The sequence below is a fragment of the Ipomoea nil genome, unplaced genomic scaffold, assembly GCF_001879475.1.
Source record: "Ipomoea nil cultivar Tokyo-kokei standard unplaced genomic scaffold, Asagao_1.1 scaffold1407, whole genome shotgun sequence".
NCBI classification, from domain to species: Eukaryota; Viridiplantae; Streptophyta; class Magnoliopsida; order Solanales; family Convolvulaceae; genus Ipomoea; species Ipomoea nil.
In genome coordinates, this window is record NW_017617835.1 from 5,766,213 (window position 1) to 5,790,205 (window position 23,993).

At 34.6% G+C, this 23,993-nt stretch overlaps 5 protein-coding genes across 7 annotated transcripts; 1 reads left to right on the forward strand and 4 right to left on the reverse strand.

The window, feature by feature from the left end:
- Positions 1-334: 334 nt before the first annotated feature.
- On the forward strand, positions 335-805 carry LOC109186271 (putative glycine-rich cell wall structural protein 1). Its single transcript, XM_019336197.1, has one exon. It carries the CDS (start codon positions 335-337, stop codon positions 803-805), a length of 471 nt encoding a protein of 156 aa, XP_019191742.1.
- A 759-nt stretch (positions 806-1,564) lies between these two features.
- On the reverse strand, positions 1,565-3,534 carry LOC109186487 (cyclin-U4-1-like). Of its 2 annotated transcripts, XM_019336485.1 has the most exons (3): positions 3,140-3,534; positions 1,923-2,081; positions 1,565-1,892 (listed from the first exon to the last, which is right to left on the reverse strand). In XM_019336485.1, the coding sequence occupies exons 1-3, from the start codon at positions 3,469-3,471 to the stop codon at positions 1,763-1,765; spliced, it is 621 nt and encodes a 206-aa protein (XP_019192030.1). In that variant the 5' UTR covers positions 3,472-3,534; the 3' UTR covers positions 1,565-1,762. The 2 variants fall into 2 exon arrangements, with proteins under 2 accessions (XP_019192030.1, XP_019192029.1); XM_019336484.1 differs by having other exon boundaries at positions 1,565-2,081; positions 3,140-3,533.
- Positions 3,535-7,205: 3,671 nt separating this feature from the next.
- LOC109186489 (mavicyanin-like) lies at positions 7,206-8,177 on the reverse strand. 2 transcript variants are annotated; one of them, XM_019336488.1, is made up of 3 exons: positions 8,010-8,177; positions 7,751-7,934; positions 7,206-7,632 (listed from the first exon to the last, which is right to left on the reverse strand). In XM_019336488.1, exons 2-3 carry the CDS (start codon positions 7,914-7,916, stop codon positions 7,229-7,231), a joined length of 570 nt encoding a protein of 189 aa, XP_019192033.1. In that variant the 5' UTR covers positions 7,917-7,934; positions 8,010-8,177; the 3' UTR covers positions 7,206-7,228. The 2 variants fall into 2 exon arrangements, with proteins under 2 accessions (XP_019192033.1, XP_019192032.1); XM_019336487.1 differs by having other exon boundaries at positions 7,751-8,177.
- Positions 8,178-8,290: 113 nt separating this feature from the next.
- On the reverse strand, positions 8,291-10,798 carry LOC109186488 (ras-related protein RABD2a). Its single transcript, XM_019336486.1, has 8 exons — positions 10,636-10,798; positions 10,112-10,184; positions 9,707-9,754; positions 9,581-9,628; positions 9,277-9,348; positions 9,027-9,182; positions 8,823-8,926; positions 8,291-8,645 (listed from the first exon to the last, which is right to left on the reverse strand). Exons 1-8 carry the CDS (start codon positions 10,647-10,649, stop codon positions 8,549-8,551), a joined length of 612 nt encoding a protein of 203 aa, XP_019192031.1. The 5' UTR covers positions 10,650-10,798; the 3' UTR covers positions 8,291-8,548.
- Positions 10,799-11,997: 1,199 nt separating this feature from the next.
- On the reverse strand, positions 11,998-14,001 carry LOC109186485 (protein REVEILLE 6). Its single transcript, XM_019336480.1, has 6 exons — positions 13,699-14,001; positions 13,304-13,515; positions 13,134-13,196; positions 12,994-13,047; positions 12,634-12,813; positions 11,998-12,501 (listed from the first exon to the last, which is right to left on the reverse strand). The coding sequence occupies exons 1-6, from the start codon at positions 13,967-13,969 to the stop codon at positions 12,220-12,222; spliced, it is 1,062 nt and encodes a 353-aa protein (XP_019192025.1). The 5' UTR covers positions 13,970-14,001; the 3' UTR covers positions 11,998-12,219.
- Between the last annotated feature and the right edge of the window lie 9,992 nt (positions 14,002-23,993).

Sequence of the window (23,993 nt, forward strand, 5' to 3'; positions counted from 1 at the left end):
TGAAAATCAATATATTGCTCTCTTGTAACGCAACCAACTTGATTGAATTGTCCCTATAATTAAATATTTAAAATTATTGCCTCAAGTAGGGAAGCGTGGTGGAATGTGTGGTGCGATATTTTAATACGTTAGTAGTAAAGTTAGGAAAGGGCGGTGGTGCAAATCATGTGTGGCGGATGCACACCGTCTGTCTTTCCGACAAGTGCCCCCCTTCCGGCGGCCCACAGGGCCCACGGCTCCGTTAGTGTCACGGACCTCATGAATAAATACCACTAAAACCCCATGCACAATCCACCATTCTTCACCTTTTTTTATGACCTTCAAAATCCTTAAAATGAAACCCAGTTCTCTTCTGCATTTCTCTCTGCTCCTACTTTTCCTTGTCTTCATCTCCGGCGACCCTTCTTTGGCCCTCAACGCCGGCGGGTTCAGCGGCGGACGGAAGATGAATGCACGGGAAACGTTGTCGTCTTCCTCGGGGGAGCCTACGGGGAATGCGCCGACGAGTGGTAGCGGCTCGGCCCACGGCCCGAACTGGGACTATAGTTGGGGGTGGGGCTCGAGCCCGGGCTCGGGGTACGGATACGGGTCGGGCTCTGGAAGATCTCCTAATGGGTTTGGGAGGGGATGGGGGTTCGGATCGGGTTCGGGTAGCGGGTCTGGGTCAGGCTACGGGTATGGTTCGGGAAGCGGTGGCGCTCATGGAGGTGGGTATGGAGCCGGGAGCGGCGGCGGCGGTAATGGAGGCGGTTCCGGAGGTGGCGCGGGTGGGTCCTCCGGCGGCAACGGTGGACGTTCACCGTGAACTTAATGATGGTTGCAGCAGTTTAATTAGTTATGACAGCTTAACTATGTATTGTGTGGTTCTTGTTAACGTTAACTAGCTTTAGTTTTTCTTTTTCTTTTTTCCTTTTTTATTTCCTTGTACGTGTGTTGCAGTTGGTGCTTAATTTTACGTAATTGTAGTATGGTTAAGGTAGTTGTGTAATAAACTTATAATGCAATATCATATACGGAGTATATTGTAACATTAGCCCATATATAGTCTTACCTCAAAATCACTCACTAATATATATTTCCAACTTCCAAGTAAGAGATCAGATAAATTTCCAACTTCCAAGTAATATATAGACTTTTCGGTTGCTCGAGTGATCATGAAAGCAGACATAAATTTTACCAAAAGTTATGAAAGAACGAGAGTTCAAATTTTGCGATGACAAGCTTTGAATCCCAACTATTTATTCTGCAAATTCTGAGTACTAAAATTTACGTGTCATGTAATATATGTGTGGATCCGGGTGAGTGGTGACATGGTCCACTAGAGGTGGCTAGGTTGAGAAATTTTTACATTTTTTTCACCAATTAAACCATAATTTAGTATTTTACTATCTTAGTTTTCTCTTCTTCTTCTTCTTTTTTTTTTTTTTTTTTTTTTTTTGTTGAAAAAAATGTTATATTCATAATAACCAATTGAATCAAAAATTTGTAACTGATCAAAGAAGACCCTGCAAATTTGATGATGTCCTCAAAGTCATGGGACTAATTGCTAAATACACATGACATTGTCAAAATTGTCGTGGAACTAAAAGTAAAAATTTTTCTTTGCAAAACTAGTAGTTAAAGAAAAACGTGTTTGCTAAACTAGTATGTTACTAGCCGTTCTTCAAATTCAACAAAAGAAAATCAGTAAATGCAAAAACATTACGAAGTAAAAACAAGAAATCTACACTTCTATATAACGCAAGAGCACGAGATTTCGCGTTTAATTTGCCGAATAAATGGCAGCTGCCAACATAGGATAGTGGTGTTGCTGGTGATGGTGATCGATGCATTCATCGTCTTCTTCGATGCAACATTGATGATGGTGATTACTAACTACCTCGCCAAGTTGTTGTAGGAAGCCGGGATAATGGGGTCGTTGTGCCTGAATTTGTGCAATGAAATGAGAACAATAGGTATGGAAGGTGGAAGGTGTTACGTTCAAGTTGAAACCTATGCCAAACAAGAAATCCACTTCTAGTATATTCATCTCCTTCGTGCCGATTCCTCCTACCTTTGCATAGTACGCATTGTTGTAAAACCTACGACATGGAACACACAAAATGGCATTATATTTCGCTACCAATTATCTGTTTTATATTTTCTCAAACATTTTCAGTCTAAAAAATTTAAATTTTCACTACTAGAAAATCGTTACTATTGGGATGAGATGTCATCACTATTCACAGTACATGCTAGTTGGTACATATAAGACTTATATTATTATATACCCATTGTAATATAAGATTAATTTAGTTAAGTTTTTGATCAAATTTCATTCGGACAAAATCGGAGTATATAAAATTCACCCGCTGCCGTCGCCAAGGACGTGCAGTGAAGTAGACAACAAGACATGACCACGACTCAGACAACGTTGTCTTTTTGTTCGATCAGTTGTTATTAGTGTCGAGGAAGTTTCTATCATGGATATGATCCACACGTTAACTCCAAACATGGACAATTTTACACCAATCCTATTGTCCAATTATACATTGGATCAAGTGTGTATATCCTTAAATAATAACGATTAATTTTTTTTCTCATTCAAAAAAGATACTGATATAATGCAAAATAAAATATGTATCCATCTATATATAATATACATTTTCTTTAAGTACTATTGACTGTATGACATCCTATTTAGAAGAACCACAGTTATATTATTGGATACTTTGGCATAATGTACCGATTATATTATTATTGACATAATACCCGATAATAAAAACTATTTAATATATATATATATATATATATATATATATATATATATATATATATATATACAATTGCACTTAATGCTAATAAATTAATCTATATTTATCAATTTAAGAGATCAACTTGTTTAATGTACAACTAAAATTCTCCATTAATTATAAGACTACACATTTATACACTATCTGGCCGAATATCTTTTGAAGATTGATGCCTATGACATTTTCCATCTGACTTTATTACAAAATTGAAAGATATATTTCGTCATCTGCTTTTAGAGTTTCAGATTGTTTGACACCGATAAACTTTTTATATCATATATATATATATATATATATATATATATATATATATATATATAAAGTGAAGCAAGCAATGATGAACTTACAGATCATCCATGAACTTGACGGAAACCAAGACGCTGGCAATGAGAAGGCGGTGAACGTTGAAGGAGTTGATGCGCAACAATGGCTGCCGCCGCGAGAAGCGGTGGAGGTAAATGTACGCCACCACGAAGCAGGAATGGCTGCAGTTTGCGTACTTGAAGATCCTCTCCAGGTAGCTTTCGACGGAGATGGCCGGCCTGGTTAAGCCGTGAAACACCGACGACATCTTCTGCAACCGCCCGGGGCTGTTCAGATCGTTCGCCGCCGCCGTCCTCTGGAGAACGGAGCCCATCTCCGATATCAACTCCGGCATCACCACCGCCAGCTCCGCCATTATATATTGACGATGATATATACACACAGACAGTTGTGGTTGAAGTGGACATTGAAAGTCGCCCTTTGTGCATATTTATATGTTGGATTAGAATGGAGAACTATCCTATCTACGCGGAGTTTGGGTTGTTAATTAGCTGTATTTTTCTACTATCCTTTTTGGATTATGATAAAAAATTTGTAAGATTCACGGGATAAATATCACTTCTGTGTAATAACTCATAAATCATATAGAAAGGATAAACCACACTTCAAAAATTCTGTATGATGGGATCGATCAAGATATTTTAGGTAATGTATTTTCTTTAATTAGCAACATGTGGTTCTTAGAAGACGGCAAATCATACCAGAAAGGTAAATTATAACCACACTAGAAAGACCATGTGTTCTTATGTAATAGACCACTGCACAAATCATATAGAAGAGTCAATTAAACTGCAACTGCACTAGAAAGATTATATGCAACGAGCTCCACTTTTTGGTCGGCAAGAATCATTCATAATTTTAGATACAAAAGTTATGCTTTTTTTTTAGACTTATGGACATATTTATTAGGGAGTATTTTTTTTTTATTGGAACATTGTAAAAATTCTATGGTATATTACATCAAGTTATATTATTCAACACAAAATATATATATTGGTTTAATTAAAGAAATGATTTAACCTCATCTATATGAGAACGGCAGGCGCCAGGCATATATAGTAGTACATACTTTTAGTTTTAATTAGGTATTAAGTATATCTAAGGGAATATTATATCTTAGCGAGTTACTAGTTTAGTCAAGTCAAAAAACTAACACCTACAGTCATTTAACGTTATTTTATTTCCTTTTTTTTTTTTATAGTATATATATGAGATTTGTGGTATTGTAAAATTAAACATTTATTTTTTTGGTAGGAAAAATTAAACATTTATGATTACAAGAAAAAGTGATATTTTTCTATCAAAATCACTACCTAATATTAAATCTTTAATGTGGCACTCTTTTTTACAAGTATTAAAAACAAATTATAGTTCATAGGATCTTCTTAATGCGATTATTCTTACTCTATGGTTTGCGAGCCATTTTACATAGAAGTAGGATTTACGGGGTGCCCACCTATGGATATGAAGAAATGAGAGCTTTTTATTTTCATTTGTTCCCCTTAAATTAGTCGATCTCATCCAAAAGTCACGGCTGCAAAATTCAGAATTTGTGCGCTTTGGGTGAAGGCCAATAGGCAATACTCAATTGGGAGCCAAACTTGAAACTTTATAATTATCAATCCAATTACCCGAACAAGGTTGGCCCAAATCTAATTATTCTTGTCATGCACGCATTAATTTGTTTTGGAACAAAGAGAGTACTAAGATTCATTAAGCAAATGTTTGTTAACTAATCATCATTAACATATTGTCTATTATAACTAACAAGAAGTTATAGTGGGATTGGAGATAATGTATGTTGAGTCCATCCTCATCACTAAGAACATATTGTTGGGCATAATGATGGATAATGGTGGGTTTATGGTTCTATCTACTTCTCATATATGAAAGTGGGGTTAAAAGTTTGTTCTATATTTGACTTGTCTTCTAAAAGAAGAAAGTTGCCAAGAGGGTTAGCTAGTTTTAGAGGAGAAATTTGTGTGGCAAGGGATAATGACTAGCATGATTTTGTGGCCTACTTGCAATTGTTTGATAGACGTATTAATAATGATTTCTTTTTCATGATTGATATTGTAGGCTGTTAGGAATATAATCCTATGAAAAGGGATTATTTTCACAAAAATAATAGGCACAAGAAAAACAAAAAGGTTTAAGGTTATTATGAGTCGAGCTGAACACGCTTTCCTTAAAACTTTATTTGTTACCTCTCAAAGATGCTAGGAGTGTTGTAGCCTAAGTTTTCTAAGATAAAACATACTACGGTTTAATGTTTGAGCACTCAAACAGTTAAACCCAGCGAACTAGAACTATGGAAGAACACAAAAGCTTGAGGAGAAGATTGAGCGGAGTTTCGAGTGATAAATTTTTGATTTTTCAATGTGTAAAATCATCTACTCAACCTCGGTATATATAGGAGAATGGAGGATAAATAACATTTATCATAGCATTAAAATGATAATAAAATCAATTTGTGTAACCTTCATAACAGACAACCATCACTCTGGAAATTAATTCTAAAATTTAAAAATTAGAATTAATTATGTAACATCGTCATATATAATCAATATCCAGAACGGTACTCCAAAGAGTGGTTCGAATGATTCAAAACGTGAGTAGTTCAAAAGGTAACTACTTCGAATGGTACCCGGAAGGTTACAAGACGAGAGGTCAACATTTGGTCAAACCCATTTTGACCAAATGATAAACCCCCCTAGTCGAGTAGTCAAGGCCTCCATTCAAATGGTAGTCAAGGCCTCCATTCAAATGGTAAACTCAAGTTACTACTTGGACAGTAGCTAAAATGTTTAAAAATATTTTCGAAAAGTTGGCATAACTTAGCTTGCAACTTTTCCAGCTAATTTTGGAATTTGATTTGCACCCCTGCGCGTGAGATAGAGCTTCTATGCTATACAATTTAACGACCTTCTAAAATGCTCTTGTATATATAGTGGTGCAATTCAATCATTACTCGCAGGTAGGCTATGTGTAAAGTCTGTCAACCTTGTACTGTGATCTTAGTTGACAAAGGATCACAAAAAGATAAATCATTTTAGATTTTCATTATTCATCAGCTCAAACTGAAAACACCAATAGACAAATCTCAAAAGAATTGAACTTGAAATATTGTGCATGGTTGCTAAGGTAATAATGGCATATCCAAAAACTTAATGATATGGTAAATAAATAATATTCAACCACATCAAGAATTTTAACATAGTGGATTATGATGTCATGTGTCAACTGTGAAGAAAAGACAAGTCTAGGAGATTGAGAATATAATAGCATTCATCATTTGACAATAGAGTTGGAAGAAGTGTTTAGCTTTCGGCTTATCCTAAATCATCATCATGAAACCTTGAAAACTGAAAATACAGCTATTGTCCTTCTAATCTAACCAACCAATATAATGCATGGTTGTTTGTAAATCCAGAATATATGCCATCAAAACTTAACCAAAATTAACCACCAACTTAGTTGTTAATTTGTTATAAGTGGATTCTTTGCTTTCTTGATTGGCAACTGGTGCCACCTATCATAATAAGTGGATACACACACACATATACATCTATTTTTAAAAAAAAAAAAAATAATAATAAGATTGACACAAAATCACTTATCAATAATTGAATCATCTGAAATTTTCAATTTTCGACTTGGTTTTGATTATATAGTTCAGAAAAATTTTGGGTATCATTTAAAATTTTAAAAAAAAAATTGAAAACATACCAAAAAATCGGTGATTAAAATAGTATTTTAACTTACCAAGTAATAACAATTCGATTGTGGCCCCGAAAAGAGTGGTACTAAAATATACTAAAAAGGAAATAAAATAACACCTTTTTTTATGACTTGACATTAATATTTAAAATTAAAGGAAACTAGCTTCGGGATTATTATTTTCTGACAACTCTTAAGGTACTATAATTATATAATAAATTATTTTTAAAAAAATTATATTATATGAATCATGAAAATATCATCAAAAAGAGTTTATATATATATATATATATATATATATATATATATATATATATATATATATATATATATATCATAAAGTTAAATCACTTTTACAACTTCAAAGTCTCAAAAAGAAAAGAAATTTGAGATTATAACATCCCAAGTACAGTTCCCATTAACCCCAGGATTCCTAGTAGTGCTGTCATTAATAAGTCCACTTTAACATGGTTACTTGAACCAGGGACAATAGCAGAGGGGTTATTACTCTTGGAAGAAGGTGGCAAAAGAGCGGCGGCGGATCCGCCGTCACCGCCGCCTGCCTGAGGCGCTGGGGCAGGTGCCATTGTCTGATTGCTTTCTACATTCACCTGAAGCTTCATCCCTCCAAGACAATACATCCTATTCCCAGAAAGAAACAACCTTTGACCTGGTCGTGTCAATGGAAATGTTGTGTTCCCAGTACTGTTTGAACTCAGTACATTGCTTGTGGTGCACCCATCAAAATCCTCTTTTGCCACCTCAACTACATTGTGGTATGAAGAATATTGAAACCCTGAAAAAAAAAACCCAAAAAATATAAATTAATGAATATCATGGGACTTCAATGGATCTGGTCAGCGACAGTGCTAATAGTACTTGTTACAATCATTATTATAAGATACGGCACTTACATAGAACATCGCCCACTAGGAATCGTTTGCCGAATGACCAGGAATCAAGATCAGTGCTAATGTCCCAGCCAGAACTGTCACCAACAATATAAGTTCTTGCTGAACATGACAGTCCTAGGTTTAGAATCATTAGAGCAGTTGCAAGGATATGAAGCAGCTTTTCCATGTCTGGAAACTCAACTGCCTGACATGAAAGATTAGGGATGATGAGGATATATATATGGAAGAGATGTTTTGGAAATAGTTTATGTTAGATTACCTAACCAAACCATATGGGATCAATGCTCACTTGAATTGGTAGGGGAGTCCAACTGCCCTGTTGGTTAGGGGTTGTTGAATATCTAGGTAAGAAGTGCAGACAAAAAAATTATGTATCTAATCTGTATCTGATTCAGTTAACGAGACCTTATGTATCTTATTCGGTTAACGAGACCTGACATCATGAAGTGTAGCAAACCACATTAGATTTGTAGCAAATTCAAACATATTAATTCCAAAAACATGAACACATTGCAACCAAGGTGAATTGGTAGGAATCTATTGTATGCCAATCATTATATTGATAAACAAGAGCAAGTTGCAATTCTTCACAATGCTTTAGGCTTTTTGGTTCTTCGATTATCCAAGCATTCAAATCACTAACAACAAAAGTTAATAAGCTACTAAGTAAAAGTCTAATAATGACTTCCTTCTGATGCAACATCATCCTTAAAGTAAACCCCACCCTGTATAATTTGCACTCTGTAATTTGAGAAGGCTCTAAACCCAGTATAGTCTATGCAGGGCCTAGCATAATGCCTAAGAAGAGCAGCAGCCACCCTTCTGGTTAACGGGCTGTCCTCGAATCTGCACTGTTGGTGGCTTGGCATTGCTCCCCGCTGGTTGGCTTGCCATCCTGCAAAAGGAGCAGAGAATTGTCATCCAAAACGAGGAAGAAACTTATAAAGAGTGAACTGACACACTGCACACTTGTTCTTGGTAAAACTATTTTTACCTAAGATACTAGGTAGCTTTAGTGATAATACAAACATTGGAGTTAAATAGTATCAAAAGTGAAGGCACATTCTCATACCTCTTCTTTATATCAGCTGACATTGCCATGAAAGCTTGTTCAACATTACTGGCATTCTTTGCACTGGTCTCCATGAATGGAATGCCAATTTCATCAGCAAAGGCCTATGAGAACCAACCACAATGCATTTTTTGCTAAGGAGAACATTGACAAGTAGTATAACAGGTTAAAAAAAAAGGAATGAAGTAAAATAATAAAAATTACCTTAGCAGTATCATAGGACACAGCCCGGTTGTCTGTCAGATCAGACTTATTTCCAACCAGAAGCTTGTTCACATTTTCACTTGCATAGCGATCAATTTCATTCAACCATTGCTTAACATTATTGAAGCTTTCTTGATCAGTTATGTCATAAACTATCTGCCAAAAATTACCATCCAAATGGTTTAGAAAGGTTGTCAAGGCAGGTAAAAAAAAAAATGGTTGCCCTAAAATTAAGTCAGAAGAAGCATACTATAATGCCATGTGCTCCTCGGTAGTAACTACTGGTAATTGTCCGGAAGCGTTCTTGCCCAGCAGTGTCCCACTGCCAATTATAGAAGGAAGAGAAGAATAGCCACATCAAAAATACATTGCCAAAGGCATTCAAGTATTTTAACATTGAAAAGTGACACAAATGTGCCGCAGATGAGACCCAACATGTGGAAAGATTCACAGCTCAATATCAGTAGTAGCAGTGAAACATAGAAAATAATTATCTAATACAGAAGCTATCCTAACCCGTTAAAATTTAAAAGCAAAGACTGGAAAACTCATACAATTTGAAGTTTAATTGTCTTCCCATCTTGGTCCACAGTGCGAATTTTCTGCAAAGTAGAAGTTGGAACATAATTAGGCTAGTGATCCTGCTACATTACAAATTGAGCCCTTGAGTACAATCTTACAAAGTCAACACCAATTGTGCTAATGTAACTGTCCAAATATGAATCATCCTGCAAGAAAAATTAAAAGAACTAGTCAAATAATAATATTAAGAAGAGGAGAAGAACAAACAAAACATATTTGGATTCACACATATTCCTCTATATTGCAAGTGAAGATGACAAGAGGTCACTTGCATGCCTCTAGAATGCAGTGGAAAGGATTTGAAACAATTCCACACTATGGAGAGTAGTTGTTTGGCCTTTCGATGTTTCACACTCAATTTCCAATGGTTGTTGCTGATTTTTTTACACCGAACGAATCAGTATCAGTCCATTTCTCTTGCATGCATTATACCAACAACAAAATTTCACCTATGCAGTCCTATATTTCATAGCAAAAATGAAATTAAGACTGCTCTCACTTACAGCAAACCTCAGAAGCAGGCATGACTTTCCAACACCTGAATCTCCTATAAGCAAAAGCTTGAACAAGTAGTCACTGCACAAGATAATAAATTGCAATGAGCATTGAACTCCTTTTCAGCTGGTAAAGAGCATTGTGCTTCCAAATCTAATAATGATAATAAGGGCGTAAGCAACAATATTATGAACAAAAACCTTACTTCTCCACATATGGGCAAAAACAATGAGTTCCAATTTCACTTTCACATCTCATTTTTATCAGGAAATATAAAAAATTATAAATCTCAAGACGAATAATCCGCAATTTGATAAAATTATTAAATAATTACACATTGATCAATAGACTTCGAGAATCTGAAGAATTTCCATCACAATATTCAATTAAATCTTCAAAAAACTGATATTCTTACCGTTGGTCGTGAAACCGATATCAGATCAGGCAGAACCAAGCTAAAATTATAGAGCAAATGCTATACGAACCCTAGATTCTACAAAATTTGCGAAGGAAACTGAGATCAGGAGATTACTATTCGGGATTCATGATGAAGTCTGCTGATCCAACAGTGAAGGCGCCGGAATGAAACGCTCCCGACAGCCGGAGATCGTTGTCGGAATCTTGATCGTCGTCGAAACTGTGTTACGAAAGAGGTCGTGAAAGTAGATTGGAAGAATAAAAGAGTTCATCGAAATTTTGGGTAACAAAACATTTATATGCATTGACGACCGACAGGGCCGATCGGCTCTCTGGACGAAATTGATTCCATTTCTTAGAGAACTCTTTGGACCACACATTTAAAAGCCCAATCTCCATTAATGGACTTAACTTTGTAGGCCTAAGTTATTGGTTAGAATGTATAATTATGGTAATTATTGAACTAGATAAAGGAAAATGAGTGTATGAAATACTGCAAAGAACAAAAGATAAAGCAGGCACGGGGTTAGTTCAATGGTTTAGTATGCAGTATTTGAAAGAAGAGACTATCTCGGTGGTGATAGTGTGGAGATTATATCTAAAGTGGACAGATCCCTTGTGCGCACTGACATTTGGCAATGTCTACTGAGTCACCGTGATGTGGGTGTCATTGGGATGAAATTTGTAGGCGCTAGGCACTCCTAAGGCGATATTTTACATGACCGGCAGTCACAGAGTCACCTTCTCACCCCTTTTCTACATTAATTATGTTGGCTAGTCGATTGACAAGCATCAGTCAAACGATATTGAAATTAAAAGTTTACATTTCTACTTTTCAATTGAAATTAAAAGTTTAAACCCTAAGGGCTTGGGTTTTTACCTTTCTACTTTTCATTTTGGGCGGCCTTTGTTTCATTTTACATTAGGGTTTTGTCTTGCCCCTCTCCAAACACTAATTTTATTTTCAAGTTAGGTGCTAGGTGATTGCTTAGTTGGCGTCTAGGTGGTAAGCGTCCAACAATCGCCCGATGAATACCTAGTTGATTTTTACTATATTGGCTAATGGCTAGAGTTTGGAGTGGATTAAATGATGGATTCAACGGAGTGACCGGGTTTGTTATGTTGTTCAACAAATTAAATGATTGTTGTAACAATAAAGTACATTGGGGTTGAATAGCAAGGGGTGGTTTTCAAATGGTGGTAACATTGAAAGATAATGATTGAATTGTGGACTTGTTAATTAGTTTGGCAAGAAAATCTTACAATGAAGATGAAGTTTGGTGGTAGTGGTGATTTTCACGACTTTGAAGTTAAAAGGTGTTGATCGATAGTGATAAATGGCAAGATTATTCTCATTGTGTATGACAGGATGAAGCCCAACTGGTCTATATATCCCCAACATTTATGTTTATAATATTTATTTAAAAATAACCCATCAAAAATAAAAAATCATATAAATCTCCAACATTTTTGTCTATATAGAGGAGTACTACTGTATTCATTACAAATGAATCTTTTCACCTGATGATGGTACAAGCAACAAAAGCAAAGATTGAGTTGCCAACAATTACAAAGAAATGTTGGGTCATTGTGTCTAACACATGTATAGGGCAATGAAAGACCTACAACCCCCATTATATTGCTCTTCAATAATCCTATTTGCAGTAGGGAAAAACAGAAAGGATTAGAATAACTACTATCACAACTTAAGTGCTCCCATGTTGAGGTCCAAACCATCCTTTCTGGTGGCGGGTGCCGCCACCGGACCACCTAGAGGATCGCCAAGACGCACTTCCCGAGGCAGCAGTGGACTGCAGCCATGCTGAGGTGACGACACATATTGCACACAAGCAGTAGCCGGAGGAGGAACAGCAGCATAGTTCCCATGGGAGTTGCCAAGATACCCATAGCTTTGATTCGCATAAGTCACAACTGGTGCCCAAGACACCACGGGCATCATTCGGGTCGCTGCTGGCATGTTCTGTTCACAAGAAAACGGTCAAACTGATAGTGAGATTAAGCGTTTAATTTAAATAAACTTTACATGACGAGAATTGTAACATATGAACCGTTTTTGTTTTTTTTTTTGTTTTTTTTTTTTTTTTATATATACCATGTATGGTATGCAATTGAAGCTAGGAGCCACCAGAGGTGACACTGGTGAAATGGGAGGCTTCTCGCAGGTTGTGTTTTGTGAAATTGGAGGCCTTTCTTGCCCTAAGTTCAGAACAGGGAAAGCTTTATCCACTGGAGGAGCAATGGGAATAAGCTTTTCAGAAGCTGTTTCAATGGCCTTTCATATGACACAAAAAACAATGGTATCAAGCTAGAAACGAGAAAAAGACGTGAAAATGCTCTATAAGACAACACAAAATTGTTGTCTTTTAAACAAAAGATAACACTTTTGTCAAAAACTGCTGGAGTTATCTTTGTGTATTTTTCTTGTAGTGTATATACAAAACTTATAGCATACCTTTCCTTTAGATTCATCTTTGGTAACAGTTGGAGCAGATGGAGAGACACTAGCCTGTAGGATAACATAAGCCATTATTTCAAGCCAAGTAAATACATAAGAGTAAGTCTTGTCTGGCCGGTACCGTCTTTCTCACATACCTGTTTTGGGATTTCGAGAGGAGCCTTATCAGGAGATGATGGAGGTGGAGCCTGGTTCTGGTTCTGTATATATACACGCACCACAAAAAAAAAAAAAAAAAAAAACTTATCAAACAATGTGACAACAGAACACGTCTTTCAATTTTAGAGAATAACGAATAATTACGTACCGTATCATTCAAACCCACGTCGAACACACTCGTCCTCCGCTTTTTCTTGTCATTGGAGGAAATCCTGATGAAATACTTCTGGGCATGGCTAGCCACCTGGGTTGGTGTCCTTGAAGGCACATAGGTTCTTGAAATCCCTCTCCAATCACCTTTCCCAAGCTTCTCCAGCCCAATCAAGAATGACCTATGCTCATCCTCAGTCCATGATGTTCCTATTTCAAAACAAAAATAATTGTCTTTAATTCCTAGGTACAACAAAACACAAATCAAATCACAAACCCGAATCATTAGTAGACCCCACTCAAAACAACGCCAGAATCTAAAAGCATGATATGCATTATTAGAGTGATATTTAATGCCAAAAAGAAGGAATAAAGGGATAGATCTGGGCAAACCCTTTTTTCTGGTCCGGTTGGAATCATCGGAAAGATACCCGGCGTCGCCGCCGCCGCCGCCGTGATCGCCATTGTTGTTAGCGGACTTGAGGGCCTGTTGCAGGCTGCCCATACTCTTGCATCTCCGGATGGGATCATGGTGGCTTTCGTCTCCGGAAACGACGTTGATTTTCACGCCGAACAGCTTTATGCTGTTACAACCTTTGCATGTTCTGGAGTTATGGCCGTTGTGTCCGCAATGGGAACACTTCCTTAATGTTTCCTTCGTCATACCTATTCCCTGCCAAGAACCGAAGAACAAGGGACCTGACGGACGAGGTTTCTATACTGCTGCGTACGACGTTTAATTTCGTGGATTTATAGGTTTCAAGATTTAACTTTTTCCTATTTTGGCAGCTTCCTAAGCAGTTTTATTGGCTCTTGATTGCACTTGCCTCTAATCTGTGCAATCTAACACCAAATGATTTGGGATATTGGGAATAAACTAATTATTGTTAAATATTATAAGATTTAGTCAACTTCTTAAAACATAGTATTAAATAATTTATTTACTAATTATTTATCATATAAAAATACCAAAACAGTAAACTTTTAATTCATCGACTCTGTATGAAATTTTAGACGTGGTATACAAGAATACTGACGTAAGCCATTACGCATAATTTAACTTAAAGTATAGTTATATCGAATAAAGAAAAAATATTTTCTTACTGAGCCAGTTGTTTTGGGCAAGGAAGTATCGCGGTATTGGTTGGCGTTTTGGTTTTCGTTATGATTTTTTTGAGTTTGGTTTTTATTTTTCATGTTTGTTTTTTTTCTCCCAATTTTGAAAAGAAAAAAAAAAAGGAAACTATTCGGTTTCACATTTAAGATCGGTTAAAGTTTGGTTATGTTTGAAAGATATCGATTTTGGCTCGAATTTTATTTCGTTTTTAAAACTCGAATTGGTAGATGATGAGTAAGAATCCACCAAATAAATCTGACACATCCCAACTACTGCATCCACTTAAAGTGGATGGGATGCGGATTCATTTAGTGAAAATCTACTACTAGTAGATTATTGGATACAGATCAAATGTGATTTTACAAAATTCACTATATCCGATCCGATCCGATACACACACACACACACACACACACACATATATATATATATAGTGAAAGGTTCCAGTGCGGTTGAACGTTTCCCGTGTGGTTGTGCGGTTGATTAATGCATGTGCGTGAGTCTTGTGCTCAATTGCCTGAGATTTGTACTTATAAGCGTTTGGTTGGAATGAAGGAATTAAGGGGGAAAGGAATTGTAATTCGGTGGGAAAAGAATAAGGTGGGAATAAAGTATGAATTACAATTACATTGTTTGGTAGTGAAGAATAATGAAAATGGGAGAAGTGATATAAAGACTAAAATATCCTTTGTGTAATAATTTTAATAATAACATTCAAGGACAAATATGTCTTTAACTTCCCTTCCCCTTTAGATGAATTCATTGAATTGCAATTCATAGGGGGGGACCTATGAATTGCAATTCAATGAATTGAGGGAATTGCAATTCCCTCCAACCAAACAATGTAGGTTATCATTTCATTGAATTGCAATTCAATTCCAACACAATTCATGTTAACCAAACACCCCCTTAATGTGCGTGAGTTTTGTACTTAAGGTGTGTGAGTCTTGTGCCTAAGGTGCGTGAGTTTTGTACTTAATGTGAGTTGTTGTTGAAACTTTAAAGTGCATGAGTTTTGTGCTTAATGTGCGTGAGTTTTGTGCTTAAGGTGCGTGAATCTTGTGCTTAAGGTGTGTGAGTTTTGCACTTAATGTGCGTGAGTGTGTATTTAATGTGAGTTGTTAAAACTTAAGGTGCTTGTGTTTTTGTGCTTAACGTGCGTGAGGGTTGTGCTTAAGGTGCGTGAGGGTTGTGCTTAAGATGTCTGACTTTTGTGCTTAATGTGCGTGAGTTTGTTTTCTGAATGTATTTTGTTTGTGTGTTTAATGTGCGTGTGTTGTTGTGTACGTAAAGTGCGTCAGTGTAATGCTTAATGTGCTTCCAACCGCACAACCGCACGAGAAGCCTTAAATGCACCCGATCTCTTCTATATATATATATATATATATATATATATATATATATATATATATATATATATATATATATATATATATATATATATATATGAGATGGTTCACGTGTGAAGAGTCTCTCATGTGAAAGATGGGTGAGATCTGAGTCGTTGATCTAGATTATATCAACGACTAAAATCAATTTTTTTTTTTTTTTGTAAACGCGCTTCCTAGGAATTGGATGCATTATCCTCCTACTATTGTTGAACTGATACACTTAAGTTTCAAACTGATGCACCTTAAGTGTCAAATTGATGCACCTTAAAGTGTCAAACTGATGCACCTTAAGTGTCAAACTAGCGCACCTTAAGTGTTGAATTGTGGCACATTAAGTGTTAAAATGACGCACCTTAACTGTTAAATTACGCACCTTAAGTGTCAAAATGATGCACCTTAAGTGTTAAAATGACGCACTTTAAGTGTTAAAATGACTCACCTTAAGTATTAAAATGACTCACCTTAAGTATTAAAATGACGTGTTTAAGTGTAGAACTTATGCGCTTAAGTATAGAACTGACGCACCTTAAGTGTAGAACTGACGCACCGTAAGTGTCAAACTGATGCATCTTAAGTGTTAACTGATGCACCTTAAGGTTCAAACTGACGCACCTTAAACTACAAACTTACGTACATTAAGTTATAAACTTACGCACCTTACGCGCGCTTTAAACTTAAGCATCTCAATATTTAAACTTAGGCACCTAACACTAAAAATTAAGTTTTACAATTACGCACCTTAAGCTTTCAACAATACGCAAAATTATCATAATGTCACCGCGTTTTTTTATCTTCATTCTGAGCTATTGATTTTGGCAAGATAAATGGCTATGATTAATCTGCATGTTTACATAGGAGAAGTTTCGCACCTAATCTCTTGTCTATATATATATATATATATATATATATATATATATAGACACACACACAAGCCTAGTAGCTCATTGGTGAGTTTCCTACGAAGGGTGTAGTCCAAATCTAAACCTATAATTCAATTTTAATTTAACTTTTCTAAATTTAGCATAGGTTTTAGGTTTCCTCTTTCTCAATTATTGTTTTTGACTTTCCACCTTCTTCATTCTTCAAGTCTAGTTTGTTCTTCTTTACGGCTGCATAATCACAACGTCAACATTGCACTGAGTATGAATGAATAATTGAAAATGAAGGAAGAACAAAACAAAACAATCTAACTAGTTTTTTTTTTTTTTTTTTTTGTTGGACAATCTAACTAGTTGTGGTTAACAATAACTCTCTTCTATCACCAAACTTATCGGTCTTCAAGAGCCAAACTTATTTATTTTATTTTGTAAACATAAAATTCGTCATCCTATCCGCACCCAATCTACCAAACTGTCATTAGCGGATTGGATTAGATTAGATTAGATATATACCCCTAGCAGATGTGGATGCAGATGATAATTTTTTTATTTTTATTTTTATAAATCCACCTTTATCGGATTGGATGCGAATTTATCCAAAAATCCGCTATAGATTTTTTAGTTCGATTCGATTTTTAACTGAACCAAACCGAAATCATTTTAATTATAGAATATCAAAGTGATTAATTTTTAATAATAAACCAAAGTTGAACTATTTGGTTTTTGTCTAATAGTGCCCACCCTAATAGGAAACGTAAGAAATATTTTAGTACAGTCGCACTATGATTGGATGTGAAAATTTATACCACACTATATATCATAAAGAAAAGTTTTTAATTAAGAGTTGACATGTCACTCTTCTATTGGTTAATAAATTATGTCACATGCATTTGTGAATAGTATATTACAATGTTGAGAATGGTGACCAAGTGAGTAAAATATGATTATAATTTATTAATTATTACAAATGAGTATAGACCCGCACAACATCAATGCAAGTTTCACACAATCCCATTTCTTGGGTTTTTTCATTGAGCATATTTTATTCACCATTATGTAAAAATCTTCCATTTTAGTCATAGTTGTATGTGATTCAAGCCCTTTTTTATACTATTTTAAATTTTAATAAAGCTATATATGTAAACCAATGCATTAAGTTAACTAATTTAAACATAATTAAAATACATTTTCATACTTCACATCCAACTATCCAAGTACAAACTCATGAGGCCGGTATGGATGAGATGGTGTAGATTTCTTCTTTGCTTTGGTACCTGATATCCCGCACGAACATGATTAGTATCAATGTGTGGGGTTTTAGTATACTCTGCACAAACATGATTATTCTTAATGTGTGGGATCCGTAGTGTACCATGGCTGAAGATCTTATAATCCGACAAAAAAAAATCCAAATACAAATACTTTTAACATATTCTCCAAATATTAAAAATAACAAAAATTTGAAATAATTTATAAATTTTACGTGTTTTCATCAAATATTGAATGTCATTAGCAACATACATTAAACGGTCAACATAATACCAAATTTGTGTAAATTAAGTACACTACGATATTTGTACTTTATGTACTCCACTATTTATTTGATCAAATTTAATTGTTTGCTTGTTTGGATCAAATCATTTTAATTTTTCATGTTTAAAATACGTTACTACGGAGTAATATTTTAGGGAATTCATATAATTCCACCGTTTTATGACGTGTGAACTATTCCGTAATATTTAAAACTAATTTGTTCAATTTTAAAAGTCAAAAAAATTAAATGTATTTAAATTATTAGTTGGGAAGCACAAGGCAACAAAATCTTTGACTAAAGTCCTCCATCTTGCATTCTTGATAGTCGTGAGTTCTTGAGATTCCTTCGTTACTTTTAAATCAAATCCTTCTAGAATAATTAGCTAGACATTTATTGTTCAAATCAAGTGTTTTTTGTTATGGGTAATCATGGTTTTTCGAAGGTTTCTCTCATTTTTATCAAAAAGAAAAAAAGGTGAAAATTTTAATATTACGATATTATCGAGGATCAAAATGATATTAAAATTGTTGAAAGTTGGGGGTGTAATTAATTAAAGTAAAAATGATTGGAAAAGTAACGGTAGGAAACCTCAAAGGTGGGGTCGTTTACCAACTTGGAAAAATGGAGGATTTTCCAAAAATTTAGAGAAATTGAGAAGTAGAAAAATGAAAAATGGAGAAGTTGTTTATTAAATTTCTTTCTCCAATTTTGTTTTCTATCTCCGTTTCTTCCGTTTATGTAGATTTTTGGAGAAAGCAAAATCAGCATTCTCCATTTGGAGAAATGGAAAAAGTGGGTGAATAGTGCTTTCTTTGTTTGAGGTCTGAGGGTCGAATCCTTGGGCCAACTTCTTTTACACACCCTTGCGTTTTCCCTTCTTCTTCTCTCTCCCTCTCCCTCTTTCTTTGTTCTTTCTTCCTTTTCTTTTCCCATATATTTTCATTCTTCCCCCATTTATTATTATTATTATTATTATTATTATTATTATTATTATTATTATTATTAGAAATGTACAAATGCTTATTATTATTATTATTATTATTATTATTATTATTATTATTATTATTATTATTATTATTATTATTATTATTGTTATTATTATTATTATTATTAGAAATGTACAAATGCTTATTATTATTATTATTATTATTATTATTATTATTATTATTATTATTAGAAATGTACAAATGCTTATTATTATTATTATTATTATTATTATTATTATTATTATTATTATTATTATTATTATTATTATTATTATTAGAAATGTACAAATTCTTCTTCTTATTATTATTATTATTATTATTATTATTATTATTATTAATATTATTATTATTATTATTATTATTATTAGAAATGTACAAATGCTTATTATTATTATTATTATTATTATTATCATCATCATCATCATCATCATCTTTGTTGTAGAAGTGTACAAATGTTATATGAGATAATTGTATTTAATAAATTCAGAAAATTAGAGAAAAGAAAAATTGGAGAAATGGGGAATGAAAATTACAAAACTGGAGAAATGGAAAACTGGAGGAATGGAAAATGAAAACTGGAGAAACGGAAAAATGGAAAACTGGAAATGGAAAAACAGAGAAATGAAGTAAACGACCCCAACATTTTTTTTTTTTTTGAATGTTACTAGCTCCTATTAGAATGTAGTATCTGTTCATATACTAAGAGCTTTCTCAATTTACTGAAACACAAAAAGTTAATAACGCCTCCATTGAGACTCAAACTTACAACCTTCCAAATGAAAGTCCAACCCGCGTACCATTAGATTACATAGTCCTGGTCTCAAAGGTTTAATTTAATTGCTAGAAAAAATGTAATTTTAGTCATTCAATTCTTCTTTACTACAAATTTTACTTTTAATCCCTAACTTTTTACAGTTACAATATACACCATAACTCTTCAAAAAAGTTATAGTTTTGACCCTTGTAACAACAAACTATTAAATTTTATTAAAATTGTAGTATTTTACTTATTACATGAGTATTTTAAAATTTAATTATCTTTGTTCTTTATAACATTGTCAATTTTGGTATTTCATATGCAAATGAAGATTTGATAATATTCTTCCTTCAAATCTTCATTTTTAATTGTGACACGTCGTTCCTATTTTCCTTGACTCTATTGAAATCATTTTTTTTTTTGTCAAATGAAATATCAAGACTAGACAAAAATATAATTAAGGTACAAACACTAAAAATGTACTAAAATACCATGCAATAAGTAAAATTTTAATATAGTTGAATAGTTTTGTTATATCAGGAGTTAAATTTGCAAATTTTTTTAAAATAGCTTAGGAGTGCATATTACAACAGTAAAAAAATTAGGGATTAAAACGCTAATAAGAAACAATTCACAGAATATTAGATTACCTTATGTAATGTTAGATTGCTGTGAATGTTAAATTACTGGAATGTTAGATTCTTTAAAACTGGGGTTTAACATATGTTGGTTATTTCAGGAGTTAAAATTGCAATTTTTTTTAAAGTTAGGAGTGCATATTACAACGGTAAAAAAATTAGGGATTAAAACGCTAATAAGAAACAATTCATAAAATATTAGATTACCTTAGGAAATGTTAAATTAATTGAATGTTAGATTCCTTAAAACTGAGGTATGTAATATAAACATGTTTGGTAAAGATTATCTTTTCTGTTATAATGTTTTTTTTTGGGTACTTTAATACCTTCAACATATGTTTATGTATTTTATAACTTCCAAAATTAAAATAAGAGTAAATACCCAAAATGGTCCTTCGACTATAGCTAAATTCACAAATTGGTCCTCGACTTTCAATTTCAACAAATTAAGTCATTAACTTTGTAATTTTGACACGATTTGGTCCTCCATCTATTTGACCGTTTGTTGACCGTGATCGACGATCTCCAGAAGAACCTTCAGCTCTCGTCGGAGCACGCACTTGGAAGCCTCCAGGATGACGTTGCACTGGTTCAGAAACACATCGTCTTCTTCGCTTTGGTACGAACTCAACTACATTGAATCCAAAGGGAGGATGAAGAAAGACGACCGGATTTGGTAGATTGCTTTCGGCAGTAGATTAAAATGTAACAGTGCGGTCCAAAAATGCAACCAGAACCTTAAAAAACCAACGATGGACCATGAAATTACATAAATATCCTCAAAATTCACAATCAACAAACGGTCAACAGAGGACCAAATTGTGTTAAAATTACAAAGTTAAGGACTTAATTGGTTGAAATTGAAAGTCGAGGACCAATTTGTGAATTTAGCTATAGTCGAGGGACCATTTTGGGTATTTACTCTTAAAATAAATAAATAAGACAATCGTAACATATATATATAAGTACATGATTTTAAAATAATTAACTAAAAGCTTAAACTTGAAAAACAAATTAAAATTACTTTATAAACTAACATGACATATAAGAAATAAAATAAAATAATATATATAATTTTAAAAATAATTAAATATGATATGTATAATAACACAACTTAAAATATATATTTCATAATAATTATTATAATTAAATGGCAAAAGTAGTAAATATGCATGAAAATCTCACAATTCCTAGATCATCATCAATAGTTGTAGTTTTGAGAAGTTTTTGCATGCGTGACTAAGAAAGAAAAATCCAACTGGGCGCTATGGTTGAGCTGCACACGATCAAATGTGACCAATATTTACACATGATGGGGCCCACTTCACATACTAAAAAACCAGCTCATTGCAAGGAGAGCTGAATTATTCTCTTTCCTCTCCCTATCTCTTCCACATAAGCATTCTCATCTCAATACTACCCAAAACCCACTATTGTAGACTTGTGGTTGCCCTAATGGGCTGTTTGATTCACGGAATAGGCCTGAAATGGCACAGCATTCCCAATAATAGGTATATTCATCTGTTTGGTAACTATTTGTATTCCCAGGAACATGTTCCGGGAATGACCTATTCCCCTTGCAAGGGGAATAGAGATTCCTGGGGGGGGGGGGGAGGGGGCCTGGTATTAGGCTATTCCTGAGTTCTCAGGAACAACCTAAAGTTTCTGTTTCATATTTTATCCCCAATTAAATTTATTTCTTATTTCATCGTCACCACCACCACCATCGCCGCTACCACCGCCACCATCTCCACCACCACCCCACCGCTACCACCATCCACTATCCCATTAGCACCACCGCCACAACTGCCACCGCCGCCGCCACCGCCGCCACTGTCACCACCATTACATATTTTTATAAGAGTATTTATGTCTTTTAAAAAATATTTCATTTCTATTCTTAAATCAACCAAACACTATAATATAATTATTAAAGTCTATTCATTCCGCGAATCAAACAATAGAATACAATTCTTATTCTATTCCTTGCCTATTCCATTCCTTATGGAATAACATTCTTATTACCTCAAAATTCATTCCGTGAACCAATGTGCTGTAAGAGATGTGAGGGAATCACATTACCTTCAAAATCCTATGTGGAGCCGTGGAGAGCATGTTTCATTCTTAGGGAAAAATTATATTATCTTGAGAAAATAAAATAACTTAACCAAACATGAGAATGTAATATATTCAATTTAGGGAAGCCATTGGGGTTAGGGATGGCAATGTGCCCCGTCCCCATTGGGGATCCCCGCCCCCGTAGGGGATGGGGACGGTGACGGGGAAAAATTTCGGGGATCGGGGACGGGGATGGGGAATTTCACAAACTCCCCGGCGGGGACGGGGACGGGGACGGGGACGGGGATACCACTTCCCGCCCCGCCCCGTCCCCGAAAATAAAAAAAATTAAAATAAATAAATAAATAAATAATATATATAGACCAGGACTATGTGGTCCAATGGTACCCGGGTTGGACTTCCATTTGGAAGGTTATGAGTTCGAGCCTCAGTGGAGGCGTTATTAGCTCTTTGTGTCTCAGTAGGTTGAGAAAATATATGAACAGATACTACATTGTAATAGAGCTAGTAGCAATATAACAACAATAAGTCAATATAATTCATAATGTTAAACTATTTTTAGTATATATTTGCTCTTTCGGATTAAAATTTAATTTGAACTTCATTAGTTCGTATTTTATTAAAAATAGTTAAATTGTAATTGTCATTTCAATTTTTTTCTTTTTATTTCTACCAGTTTCATACTTTGACTATGAGTTGACCGGGGATGGGGATTCCCCGTCCCCGCCAAATTTCCCGCGGGGACGGAGATGGGAAATTTTTTCATAGAGCTAGTAGCATTCAAAAAAAAAAAAAATAATTGGAATAATACGTGCATTGTATTACTATGTATATAACAACAATAAGTCAATATAATTCATAATGTTTGAATGTTAAACTATTTTTAGTATATATTTGCTCTTTCGGATTAAAATTTAATTTGAACTTCATTAGTTCGTATTTTATTAAAAATAGTTAAATTGTAATTGTCATTTCAATTTTTTTCTTTTTATTTCTACCAGTTTCATACTTTGATTATGAGTTGACCGGGGATGGGGATTCCCCGTCCCCGCCAAATTTCCCGCGGGGACGGAGATGGGAAATTTTTTCAAGTCCCCGCCGGAGACGGGGACGAAGATGAGGATGGGGTCGGGGTAGCGGAGACGGGAACGGGGAGTATACTCCCCACCCCGCCCCGCCCCGTTGCCATCCCTAATTGGGATTGAAGATTCAACCTTTTGGGAATAATGTTTTAACACCCTTGTTAATTGTTATTACACCTCGGATTACGTTTGGATCCGGTCCACCAAAACGCCGTCGCTTTAGAGG